Below are 14,852 nucleotides of genomic sequence, written 5' to 3' on the forward strand. Positions count from 1 at the left end.
CATCCAAGTTCCAAGTTTCACTTAAATTATTCAAAAAGATATTCAGCATAACAATAAAGTTTCCATTTTTTCTTTTATTTTCTTCCTTCCGAAATAGGAACAATAATTTTAATTCACAACAATCATTGACACACAGCATGTAGAAGTTCTCATGATAAATTCCATTCCATAGCTTATTCAAATTTTATGTGAATAAATGTAATCTTAAATTAATTTAAATCCCCTTAATTGTCCTGAATATAATATATTTTATTGTTAGTAAATAGAGCACAAACAGTCAGTCAATGAGTTAAGCATAAAGGCACGTAAACTTTACATTTTCTTAGCTGTAGCAGCATCCATTCATAGAATCGAGTGAGAAAGTTATGCTGAGTGTTTTAAAGGTTAAAATGTTGGTTCAATGAGAAGCTAACAATATGTATGTTGTGCTATATAGCTTGATAGCACGTAAACGTAACATTGTATGTCAATGGTTTAATGCACTTAAAAAGGATTAAGTTGACTCTTTTTTTATCATTCATTCTCTACTGTTGTCAATCAAGATTAGCTTTTCGAGATGAGATGGGATGATGTGAATGAATTTTGTTCTATTTTATTGCCATGGATTACTCCTTTTTATATGCTGAGTATTTTTAATCTGTTTATCAAGAATTATTTTCATACATAGAGTTAGTCTGTGGCAGACAAAAAGCTTGAAGCTTCAACAATTTCAAAAGGATAGAAAATGAAATTATATTTGGATTGTCTGTTGCATTCAGAAGTAATCATATGTAGTATGTTTCAATCCTTTTGTCTATGTATTAGAAGGAAAATAGAATAGAATAGAATGGAATGCATTTATCCGTATTTATTACCCTTCAAGGGTAGTTAGACTTAAAAAATGCACATAACAATAAATTCTTATGAAGCCGTTTTATTTTTTGACGTAGTAGTTAGCACGAATAGGCAAAGAAAATGTTCCCGAGAACCTAATAATCTTAAATATCCTAGATGAGTATACTCGTGAGTGTTGCTATCAGCTTATTCTTCTTTTGAGAGCACGCTCTTTGTCTGATTTGCTAAAGTGTCGACCAATCAATTCTAAGAATCCAGAATCGATTGTCGACGACATAATTTTATCAATGGTGGTCACATTGATTCCTGTGGTCGTGGTGCACCAGCATATGGTGATAACATTTCAATATGTGCCAGTCAATCAAAAAGGCGACTGCAATTTAATGCTGATAAATGTAATCGTAACGAAGCTGCTATGGAATGCTTAGGAATGTTTCATAAATCAGCGTTATTTGTCAGGTTTTATGTTGAACATAAACGTAAAGATATACGATGAGAATCTGGCATACCATTTTAAAATCATACTTCTATTTCATTTTACTTCGGTACTTTGAGAAGTTTAACAAGACTTCAAATAATATGCTGACAAAAATATCAACCAAAAAGCAAAAGATACATTCTCTTCAATAATACTAATCATAACTTTACCCACGAAACAAAGCAAAAGGCAATTAGCGCTTAACAAAACAAAAATATTTATCTCTAGCTGACAAGTTCGTTGTTCGTTCCACCTTTCGCATTGGTTTTAAAAACAAGTTTTATTTCAAAACTTTTTTTTATATTTTCCTCCCCTACGTGGAATTGTTTAAAAGCTTTTGTGCCATTATAAAGTTTATCATCAAAATATTTTTCCATTTTTAATTTTTTTTTCTACCTCTTTATTTCGTTTTAGTAGGATATAAAAAACTATTATATCAGTTTTTTGTTGTCACATGAAAATAAATGCACCGTGTGATGTAAAAGTGGGAGAGTTGGAAGTTCACAATCAGCATACAACGATTCCTAGGGTAGCAGGTTTAAAAACAAGAAAATAAAATAAATAGGAAATAAAAATGCGGGACTTTAGCTGGAAATAAAATCTTTGAAAGGGAAACATTTGTGTGCGCAATTGTAAAAATAATATTTGGAATTTTTTTGGAGTTGAGAAGTTTTGAGGCGCATGGCAATTTTTTGGAGTTTCTGGGTATTTTAAGGATTCCCACCCGGGAGGCTCACAAAGTAGAAATTACCGAATAGCAAGATTCGATAAATACCTTCTTGATTCGACAAAGTAGAACCTGGCAAGAGTTAAATCGAACTAGGGTCGGATTTTCTGCCATTTCTAGGTCGTGCTTTTGGGGTCAAGAGCTCGTAACTAGCAAATTTCATACTTAATTGTTTCAAATTCGTATAGTGAAGACAATCATGAATTCGAAATCTGTTCGGCAAAAAGGAAACGAAGCCTAAAACCTTAACTCGAGGGCCAAATGTAGTAATGTTCTCAGCTGACTCAAATAAAGTTACTCTTCATATGTCAGTGATTGTTGAAATTACTCATGTCCTAGCCTCGCATACCTAAAGGACTCATGGCATAGAACAGCAGGAAACTAGTGGTTTTAGGCATACTCTTGCCAAATTAGATTCCTTGTCTCAAACATGCAAGCCTAGATATATTATTTTTAGCCTTTTCCAGGCTTATCGTCTTTCAAAGCAGATCACATAGCATACAGTAGCTCATAAGTTCCAAAACAAGAATTTTTTCTAGACAATCCGCAGAAATTTTCAACCCCCATTTTTCCAGGTATTAAAGTTTAATATAGAATGAATCACTATGAAGTAAGAGAATATGATAAAAAAAAGAAATCATAAAGTTCACATAGCATATGAAAACATATAAAAATGTAGTATACGATAGAGAGAAAGATAAACATACTGTGACTTAGTAAGATGACAAAAAAAGGAACTGAAAAACGACAACAGAATCTAATTTATTTCAAACATGTATTTTGAACGGAGACGAGGAAGGGAGTTGGAAAGAAAAGCAATCGTAAATTCCTAACAACTCCACGAGCCAACTCTGACATGAGGGATGAAATAAATATGTTTGAGAAAATTAAATGAAAAAGCAACAAATATGACATTGTATGTACATGATACATGTATTGTATTGATGCATACTGCTGTGTTGTCATGATGGAAAATTTGAAAAATGTTCAGCAATATTCGTTACCTGATTAAAATCGATTTGGTAGATTGGATAGCTTAACATATTGAATTATTGGACTTTTTTGACAAATTATTGCCTACAACATGTCAAATTGTCACATTAAGGCTTATTTTCGCCCACGAAAAACAAGATTTATACCCTTGTATCTCTCAAATTCCACTTGGGACTTACTTTTTATCTCCTACTAGAGATTCTTCTTTTTTATTCATAGCCTTAAAGATGCTGCTTATCTTTAATCTACTTCCTCCAACTGTGAAGAGACTTTTTTGAAGGAATTTTAGGTATTTTTATTAAGTTTGTAAGTTTCAAAGTTTTTCAATGTTGGTTCATTTATTAGATTGTCATCTCTGAGGACACGAACTTTCTTAAAAAGATGTAATTTTTGCCCATAACATTAACTTTTGAGAATTTAAGTCTTCTTCCTTTTCTACGCAAATAGTAACCATCAACTGTGAAAATTCTTGTGCTTGTTACAATTTCATGGAATTTGGTTTATTTATTTTCATTAAATTAAAGGAACTGAAATTTTGGTTTGATAATTGACAAGTAATTTCTTGAGGGAAATTTGAATTTAATTTTGATTTAAACTAGTTAATCATCCCGAGCAACAAAACTGAAGAATTCTTATCTAACAGCTTTTAAGGCTCCGCTAGATCTCTTTTATTAACACCTGACGAAAGCCGACTCCGTGAAGCATTCATATGGCTGCTAAACTTAAGCAGCTTCTATTTGGCGGTACTTTGATGGAGCCTTAAATGCTCTTTGGTAGAACGTTCATCTTTTTTGGTGCTCGGACATTGATCTTAATAAATATAGGACTATCTTCAGAATTTTAAAAAACAAAGAATAGTGAAATATATTTCTGGTTCAAGCACAAACTTCCTTCCTACACTTCTTCCTGCCCCTTCCATTTCTAGTTCCTCCCGTGGTAGTATTCAAGTTTAAACAGCACATAAGGCAACAATGAGACTCCTAATTCTTCAAAATCCAGTTTTATGTCTGTTTAATAGATGCTGGTCCCGTTTCTATATCGACTTGATGTAAATTTGACACTAAATTCAATTCCACGAAAACTTCAGCCTAGAATGACCAATCCTACCCCAATTCAACCTCAAATTGTGTTATAGTCTATTAAAAAGCTCAAAGTCATACCTATAGAACCACATCCAATAAAATATATGAATTTTGACGTTTTTTCTATTATTAATTCACTAATTGCAATAAAAATTCAATATTTATGACTGTGGCTGAATCATAATAAATTCCATTAAAAATCCCACATATGTGAAACTTCATCAAAAAATATTCAAATTGTTGATCTAACAATAAATTTTGCACAAGCAGTAGTTCCAAAAAAAAAAATAATGCAAAATTAGAATTTTTTCCTAAATCATTTCAACCCTAAATACATCATTCACATTCTGTGCTGGTTCCAAAAGTACTTTTTTTCTAAAAATTTCATATCTTGATGTTCTCAAAACCACATCCGCTGCTGTTCCATGTTCACTGCAGATTTTTTTCATTTCATTTAGATTTTTTTATGCTGATTGCTTTTTTAGACATTTGCATGTCACAAAATATGAGCTGAGATATGGTATGTGATACTACATACATATTTATGCTTAACATTTCTTTCATTTCATTAATTTTTAACACATTACATTTGATTAAATTATAACAATTTTGGTCAATATGGATGAACCTTAAGGGATATGTCCTTCTGGATGTTTCACTCCATTCATTCATTCCAAATTTCCATTTTGGGGATATATAAAGTATGTCACGAAGTTAGATCTAATGCAAGTCAGTAATGGACATTTGATGGTTCATCTAGCCATGGCAAAAATACTTTTTTAACAATTCAGATAATCTAAATGTCATTAAATATTTGTGTTACTGAATTTCCCCAATGAAACATGTTGACCCATTTCAACTAGAATTTATTCAGTATGTAATCGATTATGTAAAAAAGAAACTTTGTGGAGGGATAAAAGCATTCAAGGAAGCTCCCAAACGGTTGTAAATTGTAAAAGTTATAGCATGACAGTCTAGCCATTGGTGAATGTACGCCTAATGACAGGGGTGTAGTTAGAAATACAAAGGGATGAAGTTTGGGGTCGATTTCTCTGGAGATGGTAGGGTACGGTACGGAATGGTATAGGTACAGCACTGGTACGGTACCACTTTACATACCAGCTGTACCATTGGACTGTACCAATGGTGTACCTATACCGTACCGTACTGTTCAATGATCGGAAGGCATAGCCAGAAATGCCAGGGTGTATTGAAAGGAGAATTTCGTCCAAAAAGAACCGGTTCGACCTCCTTTCCAACTCCTCTACCCCTCAGTTGTGCCCCTGTCACTAAGCTTCTTATATTCAATTGATTCTAGTCCATAAAACCTAATCCCTGCTTCGTGATATTAAACAGCAGTTTAAGTGTCATTCGAGTTTCAAGAAGCGTTTCAGATGAGTGATGATTTTATGGATTTTAAATGTTGTAGGATATAAAAGTTTATTTTAACGTATAAAATCCAGCATAACTTCCTTATCAAATATTTTGTAGCTTTTAGAATGAACCATCCTAGACAATACTTAGAGATTTAACTCAAGGACATCACCAGTTCCTTCTTTGAATATTTAACGAGCATTGCGTCAAACATATCATGTTAAATGCACACTTCCTCGAGGTCAAATCATTCCATTAAATTAGGATTTTGAATTTATTTCCCATTGCGTATCTTAAATTATTCAATGACTGTATCCCCAAAACTCAAATTTTGTTTATACGCAGTTGTTAAATTTTTTACGACTTTATTTTATAATTGATCAAAAAAAGGTGAATGTATCTATACAGCATAAAATATCTGATACTCGATGGTGATAAAAAGCAGGCAGCAAGTTTGTCATGAGTCGTAAAATAAATAGGCAAAAAATATTAAATTATCATATCGAGAGAATGTTTTGTGTATCATAACTTGAATTTTGGTATGCAAAATGAGTTGACAGAAAAATTCATTTCCATTTTATCAGCATATGCAATCTACTGTGAAATGGCAAACCTAGGACTAATATGTTTGTGAATTATGAATATATCGATATGCGTAGGAGTGTAATTTGTAAGCGATGTGTGACTTTTAAGGGGGATGTATGATGCCTACAGCAAAATTGTCACCTATCGATTACCTATCAAAGGAAAAAAATGTATTACAGGCATAATATTTAGAAACTCAAATAAATTGGCCTTCTTGTTGGCTCTTCTTGTCAAATGCTATAGGTATGCCTTTTCCTATGCCCTAGGACTGTGCGATAATAGTTATGGCCTTGTAATGTCATGTACATTGGCAGGATTAATGTCATATCGACAGCACTCTGTATAACGATTGAAAGATCGGTCTCTAGTGGAAATCGAACTCACGTACTCACGAACTTACAAAAGAATGATACAGATTTCCAATCTGTAGCATAATCACTCAGGCACAGACGCTTTATTCTCACACTAGCTGATTCACCTATATATGGTTCGATATCGGATTCCATCCTGCTCTGGCATCACATTCAAAAAGCTTTTATAAGCTTGATCTAAATCATTTTCCTGCTTTCTCCTTTGTTCATTTAGCTTGTATTTAAGTGTGGCAGCTTGCAAGGCCAATGTACTCTGTATTAACCAGAGCCTCGTTTGACTACTTGGTTTGGAATTGGCCCCTCCACGAGAAGATGAGGATGGTATATGGTCGAGTTAAGCTAAGAGTGTCATAAAGCCACATATATGGCGCATTCAAATGCAGTTCTCACAGTTAGAAGACATCATTTGTGAATCACCCACCAAACAATCAATTTTTGGAATCACATTAAACCTTTTTCACGCTTGTGTTACCAAACATAGCTCAAAAAATTCATCTGTAGCTTTTTTGAACATATATTTGAAATAAATTGAAACAAATCCATAAATTGATATGCATCATAAAATATCTAGCAATTTATACCTGTCAAAAATTGAAAAAAAAAGTCATGTTAGATCTCAAAAGCCACGCATGACACATAAAAATAAATTTACAGTCATTTAGTTATCCAGTTGTCTAGAAAATTTAATTTAATTTAATTGAATTTTATACTGAACTGACAACAAAAAGCTTGACCATCATCATGACATTCATTTATGTTCATACACTAGAAATTGAATCAATACCGATACAGTAACAGATTTCACATAAAGAGACCTTAAATTTTTTTTGTGTGAATCGTAAAAAAGCGTACTGATGAAAAATAATCGATATATTTTTTGTGTCCAAATGCCATCTCGTCGATATCATATACGATGTCAATTTATTACAAGAGGATGGTGTGGAAGAACCTGATGAAGAAAAAAAAAGAATCGACAACAACAATACAATTTTCAAACACTTTATGATGAAAATTTAATGACATTTTTTCTCTCTTTCTCTTTTTTTATATGGATGTACCTCCGGTTGTCGGATGATGCTGTGCACTTTTTATTTTGTTCCTTTTTCTTTTCTTCGTCATCTCTTTTTGTTCGGGCTCTAAAAATAACAATATAATACAACATACACACCCAAAAAAAAAACAAAATCAACAAAAATGATAACGGTTAAGGTTTCGGGCTTAGCAATGTTGGCATCGGGCATCTGGGTTCAAATTGCCCTTCATCGTTACATGGAATTGTCTACATACTATACAAATACATTTCAAATCATACTTGTCGGCACGGGTTTACTTATACTATTTGTCGGCACAATCGCATGCTGTTGTACAGTTAAAGCACAATCATCGCTTCTTTACTTGGTGAGTAACATGATTGTTTCATTTTTATCCTATTTTATATATTTTTAGAATCAAGTCATTTTTTGAGATTGAATGGAAATTGGATGACTTTGGAGATTTATTGGAGGTTTCCATTAACTGGGGTTTCCTATTGACTGAAGGTTCTTTCTGACAGGAGGTTATGTATGTGTCAAGCTGTGAAATGAGATCAATAGCCTAAATGGTAGGCCTTATGCGTCAACACCATTCCAATTTGGCCCTTAGAGCCTGTTTCTCGGTATACATCTAACCCTTAACCTGCACTTGTGGCATACCCTAGAGTATACCTTAGGGTTGAGGTAAGGATAGGTGTATAACTTTAATAAGTGTAGGTCTAGGTGCATCGTAGCAAATGGAGAGAATAGAGACCATTTACGAAAAATCGGTATTTGTCTAATTTACGAAGCTCTTTTTCGATTTTGCAGTTCTAGTTAAGCTTTTTCGAAGTATCGGTCTCGGTCTCGGTCGTACCGATGCCAAGACGAACTGGAATGCCTAGGTCTTGTCTCTGTAACAACATCGGAGTTCTTTCGTTCAAGAACATTAATCGCAATAACTCCAATTTATAAGTCTGGGCCCTAAAAACGTTACTTACTTACTTACTTACTTACTGCAACCATGTTCCTATGTGGAGCTTAAGTTACAACAGAAGGCTTTCCATCTGACTCTGTTGCTGGCTCTGTCACCTAGTTTGTACAATTCACTGTCCGTACGTTGAGCTGACATTCTTTCCTAAAAACACTATATGTTGAATACATTTCATGTATGCAAGACAAAAAGTTACAAATTTCCCAGAATATATTTCCCAACCACAGCTTCAAGGACTTTACAAAATACAGAACCAATTTTCTAGGAAGTAAAATCTATAGCCATTACTTAGAATTACTTTGAATAAATCCAGAATAACAAATATTGACAATTAGGATATCAGACTAACATTATTATCAAGAAGTCAGAATCAAGCAGCTTTCAAGCCCAAAAGCAACAAAACAATTCTGTAACGATTGTGTAATCAGATTAAGATGTATAAAAATCAGAAACTCCCAAAAAATCGAAAAATGTCGTCCAAATGCCATCAAAATAAACAAAAAGCAAAAAAGTCATGAGAAAATCACGACAATCTCACCCTTAAAAATAGAAATGGTTAATCCCCACATGTGTATCATGTGTATGGTATGTGCGTATCCATAAAGTAAACAACAAAGAACAAAAAAAAACAATGGAAATATGTAATGGTATCTTATATTCATTGTTATTCATTCGAGAGAGATATACATAATGTTTTTTTGTTATTTTACTGCCTTTTTCCTCTCTCTGTTGTTGTTGCTGTCGGTGATGTTAGGAGGGAACACACAGAAACTAAATTAATTATGCAATACTAATTTCGTTTTTATGTTTCTTTTTGCTTGTTTTGCTGTCTCTTACATACTCTCTACTGTATAAACTATCACAACACAGTATTCTGGTTTTCTGGCAGTTATTTTGATTGTAGAATTAACTTTAGCCGTAAGCTTATACACGTACAAAGATCACTTAACGGGTGGTTTACGAAAGGGATTGAATCAGAGTCTTCACAATTATGGGCCAGCTGCCGTTATGCAATCTGCAGATTTTGATGCCATGCAAGAGAATGTAAGTAGCTCGTAAATTAATTTACATCTTCCCATATCCATATACAGTACATATTAAATATTCATGGTAATTTAAATAAACACCAACTTTATTTCTCATGGAACGTGTATAGCTTGGATGTTGTGGAAATACAGACTATCGTGATTGGTATACATTATCACCACCACGACCAGTACCACGCTCATGTTGTCGTACACCGGGACCTGTACGATGTGATACACAAGATGAGACACAAATTTATAATCAAGGATGCTTTTTGAAAGTGACACAATATCTCGACAAAAATATTGGACGAATATCATTTTCAACACTCGGATTTGCAATGTTTCCACTTGTCGGATCAATTCTATCAATTGCATTAGCAAAGACAATCAATAAAGCAAAATATGAACAGATGGCATAAACTTCGCTCTTTATCATGTCCCTCATTCAGGATCCCAATTTTATTTGATTTTTATTACGCACCGTAGAGCTTTAATTCGCACATAATCGTTCATTTTTTAAAGAGACATAAAAATGTTTAGAAATTTTCGTTGTATTCTTCTAATAAAATATAGAATTGGGACTGTTGATGCTGCAAGTTTAAAAAAAAGAATGAAAATGTATATTTTGGGATTTCTCAAGTTTTGCTATGATAATGCATCACCCTTAATGGGATTTGAGATTTCTCCATTTTCGTTCTTTTTCTTGTGCAGTGGATTCAGAGTTGTTGCATATGTGGGAGCTTGTGGTGTTTTAAGGCAGGTCTGAATATTTCATGAATTGAGCATAAGATCTCTATGTGGTTATCTTGGTCTTAAAGTGGAAAATTCATGATGCTGTCAAGATGATGACACAGAAGTCAACATTAGAGCTTTCAAGCAATCAACAACTCTGAAATCAAACAAAATAAGATCTGATGTAGAAGAGTCACAAGCAACAGTCACGTAGATGTTAATCTATATGTGATTTCGATTTTTGAGCACATAGTTGATTAATGCACTCAGTAAAAGTATTATTCGAGAACGTGAAAAACACTTCTTAATGTTCAACGTATAAACACACATGTGGACACACAAATTGATACACTCGCACAAATACAACAGAGAGAAAGATATTTGCAAGGAGCATATATGTATGTATGTAATATTCAGAGCCTATTATTATGCATTCTATGGAGATGCTGTGAGCGGAAGAATGTTGAGATAAGTTCGTGCAAGAGTTTAAGCATTCATGAGAGAATTTCAATTTACGTACATATGTCGACGACGAGGTTTCAGCATATTTCTTAGGGGAACATGATGATGTGGCTTTTTTTGCCTGATCATCCGCAATCTTTATGGAATAAGAATTTCAAATTTTTTTAAAGGTTTGTGAATGTTCAATATTATTAAATTGATCAAAGTCTCTAGCAAACGAAGTCTCTTTTACTAGTAAAGATTTAGTGATGTATTCAGCAAGAGACTTTGAAGATGTTGAAATTTATTCTTAAAATTTGAAATCTTCCACATTAAAACCCGAGTGAATTAGTGTTAACAAACGCTATCATAGTGAAGTATTGATGGAAATTTCGGCTTTAACTTGAGCGGAAAACCTCATTTTTACATTCACGTCTTGCAGTTTACACGGAGACTTATGGGTGCTCTAGCAAACACGTTGTGTTATTCAGGGATACTTGTAGCGTAAGAGTTTCTTGCCGGAGAGCACGATGCTGTAAATTTCATTACTTACCATAAAAAGTCCAAATCAAAGACTCTTATATCTTGGTGACTTAGCAACAAAGCAGCAACCTGTCAGTTGAATAGTGCTGCTCGATTAATAATTACTTCGGAAAGTGCTAATCGTAGAAAAGGTGAGAAATGTTGCGTCAGGCTGATGCGAGACCAACATGTGTCTTAATTGGATCAATTGAAGCCCGACGATAAAGGAACATGCTTACGAGAACAAACAAGGAAAATACTCAAAACGCTACTCTCAAAATTGAGCATACTAAGCTCTGCTGCCAGAATCACGTTCTCTTGGGCTCTTTATGGTGTGCTTTTAAAGAACTCCTTTTCATAGGATTTGATTAAACATTAATCACAAATTAGCAAGTGTGTCAGTCAAGCAGACAAACTAAATAATAATTCAGATGAATCTCTCCATTGGTCAATGAGTCAGATGTTCAAAAATGAATGAAATACTTACAATCTGCCTCGAATGCATAATAGTACTGGATCATTAATCGCAACAGTTCACGTAATAAAGCCAAAAAAATAGTCTTCTCAATATCTAGCACCTTTAAAACCAAAAAATAAAGTAATACAATATTTATGTGACATGCTTTCAAGCAATATCCATTTACGCAAAGAGAATAAAAAAGTACAGTACACAGGAACACAAAAACACGAACACATACAGATACACGCCAAATATTCACTCACCGCATAATATAGAGAGGATTTATTTCCATAAAGACTGAAAAATGTGTTTTTCCTAAGAAAAAAAAAAATAAGAAATTACTTTTACGTTCCTCGATGGCACTTGTGGAATTGCACGAATATAAAATAAATTTAACATAAAAAATATTGAGCTTGTGAATTCAAAAAAAAAGATGAAAAAAAAAATTATGTGTTTCACGCATCATTCACAAATTGATCCTAATTTATTGTGCATTATCCTTTATTTATATCCATTTTCTTCATTTTAGTTCTTATTTTATTATTACAATAGCCCGGTTGCGCGCGTAGGGGACATGATAAAGAGATGAAGATATAAAAAGAGTCAAAAAAATGTGAAAACGAAATGACCAAATAATAAATTTAATAAAAAAAATTATATTGAAGTATAAATGAAAAATATTGTGACGAAATCTTTAAGAAGATTTATGCCATTTTATGCTTTTAAGAGATAAAAAGAAGATGAAGTAAGGGAAAATATTTTCCCATTTTATGAGGAATATATTAATTCACAGAATAAGTATAATAAAATATTTAATTAATGTTCGAGTGGTATTTTATGTATGCTCTCATATGGATGTTCTTTAATTGTTTTCTTTAGAGCATATTTTTATTACAGTATGTTCATGAAATTTTACATACCTAATTAATTAGTATTCTACATAATTAAGGGGTTTTGTATGCGATAAAGTTACCTTGGGAATGTTAAAATGTTGCTTTTAATTCTGCTGAATTAGGAGCTATGTTTTAATGGATATTACATTGGTACATAATCTAAATTCCCAATGTGTTATGTGTACATAGATTCTTGAATTTGAGATGAAGTACATCAAAATCTCGAGCATAAGACAGAAGAGGATTTATCATTGAACTTTTATGAATCTTGTCTTAAAGTTATTCATCAATATTAGTGACTCTCAAATTATGTTTTGCGTCAGGACTCTAATATTGAGGCGCCTCCATTGCGGACCTCGAAGTCGACTCGGATTTTATATAGAGAAGTCGACTCAAGTTGATTCGACTCCATATAAAATTCGAGTCGATTTCATGTTCTTTTTCATTAGAGTCCGGAGTCCTGGAATTCATACCCCAGAAAAAGTAGAGACCAGACTTTAATGGACACCACTTTGTCCGGATTTCAGTCCTTTTCAGTTGGAAGCGCATTTTTGAACTCATGGAGCTAGAATTCTCAGAGTCCTGCCAACTTTGTTTGCAATCCTGTCATGAGATCTTAGATTTTGCTCTCAAAATCACTCTGATTTCACATGCAAATGCCAACTCGTGTTGACTCGACTCTATATAAAATTCGAGTCAACTATGAGTTCTTCTTAATTTGTTGACATACTAAATAAACAGAAAGCTCAGAATTGACTCGAGTTGACATAAAATTAGCATTGACATTAAGCTTTGCTAAGTGTTGCAGTTATTTGCAATCATTTATGCAAAGATTGACGGTTAGTATCGTGGTTTAGGGTGATTAAGAAAATAAACACGTGATTTTATGTTACTTACTTACTTCGCTGGTCGTACAGATCAATTGTGATCCTTGACCTCCCTTAGACTTACTAACCCACTCAAAATGGATTCAAAGTCCGATGATATGGAAGAATCCCTACTTAAATTAATAAAACTGCATCTGCAACTGTGTCAGACACTATCGAAAAAATTGTGATTTTCCTTAAAAATCAAGATTTCATCGTATTCTACGATAGTGTCTGACCTTTGACTGCATCAAAATCATTTAAGAAACTATACCCTAACAGGCAATCAGCGTGCTCATGAGTATACTCATTCAATTTAACTGAGCATACTCAAGAGCATGCTATCTTGTCTGTTCGGGATATTTAATCAATTAAAAGAACTTAACCCTATGACAGCATACAAGAAGTACCACTCGAAAATCGTAAAAAATTTGTAAAAATTTCAAAAAAAAAGTGAAAACCAAATCGTTGTAAGAGCGATGAATACGCTTTATTTTCATGTGAAAATTGATATGCATTTTCATATATTATGAGTAGATAATGAATTAATTAATTAATGAGTAAAACAAAATCTATATTTAAAGTAATAAATTCAATGTAATTATGTAAAATGAATAAAAAAAAAACGAGGAAATTATAATGAGGTTTCATCCGAAAAATAAGGGAAAGGAAATAACCACCCATGCCATTGTATTTACGATGAAAGCAATTTATTATTTTTTTCTGGTTGATAAATTCACTTCATTTTAGCGATTGTTATTCAATATATCCAATCAAATGCTTTCGATGTATTTCGAAATTAATGAATTTTCCTTGCAGGCAACCAAAATTGTTATGAATCTTGTAGATCAGGTCTCGATAAAAGTTTCATGTGACATTTGGGTACGGTAAGAAGTGACTTATCTTGATAGGATGATTTTTGGTAGAAAATCTGTCCAATTCATAAGCATAAAGAAGCACTGGCAGTATAAGTTGATTGATTTTTTGCTGCCCATAGGCATTCTCGTCGGTTCTACATCAACCTTTCTGTTGTCATAAAATATGCAATTTTATAAATTATTTATACTAGGCAAATATGACCTTTTAACAGCATTTTCCATAATTAATTCATCCGTTTATTTGTCGATGATATTTATTAATTTAATCTTAATGTTTAAACATTTTGCGGTAAATTACATAAGTAATTCATACGTGTAAGCTGATGACACAGTCATTATTTACTGAGAATAATTGCTTGTTTGTTTTAGCAATATTCCAAAATATTGCAGTAACAACAAGATCAAATTTGCTTTTCTGAGAAAATTATTAGTTTTTAGATTTTAGTAAAGCAGCTTCGGATATGCTTTAATAACGTTTCAAAATGACATGGTATAAATTTTATTATTCGTCATCAAAATGAACAAGGCAATTATCTTTAATTCTTGCTGTTAACTAGACGTAGTAGCAATTTTTTAATAATTTC

The 14,852-nt window shown here is 32.9% G+C and overlaps 1 protein-coding gene across 2 annotated transcripts in view; it reads left to right on the plus strand.

The window, feature by feature from the left end:
• Positions 1-11,458, plus strand: part of LOC139092474 (tetraspanin-6-like) — a 47,039-nt gene extending 35,581 nt beyond the window's left edge. For both annotated transcript variants that reach the window (XM_070642882.1, XM_070642883.1), the window contains exons 2-4: positions 7,654-7,842; positions 9,319-9,492; positions 9,605-11,458. In XM_070642882.1, the coding sequence (XP_070498983.1) occupies positions 7,654-7,842; positions 9,319-9,492; positions 9,605-9,895 (654 nt within the window). In that variant the 3' untranslated portion in view covers positions 9,896-11,458. The remainder of the gene's footprint in view (positions 1-7,653; positions 7,843-9,318; positions 9,493-9,604) is intronic.
• The last annotated feature ends 3,394 nt before the right edge of the window (positions 11,459-14,852 follow it).

The sequence above is a fragment of the Chironomus tepperi genome, unplaced genomic scaffold (assembly GCF_022539635.2).
Source record: "Chironomus tepperi strain 1889 unplaced genomic scaffold, CSIRO-AGI_Ctep_v1 contig_301, whole genome shotgun sequence".
NCBI lineage: Eukaryota > Metazoa > Arthropoda > Insecta > Diptera > Chironomidae > Chironomus > Chironomus tepperi.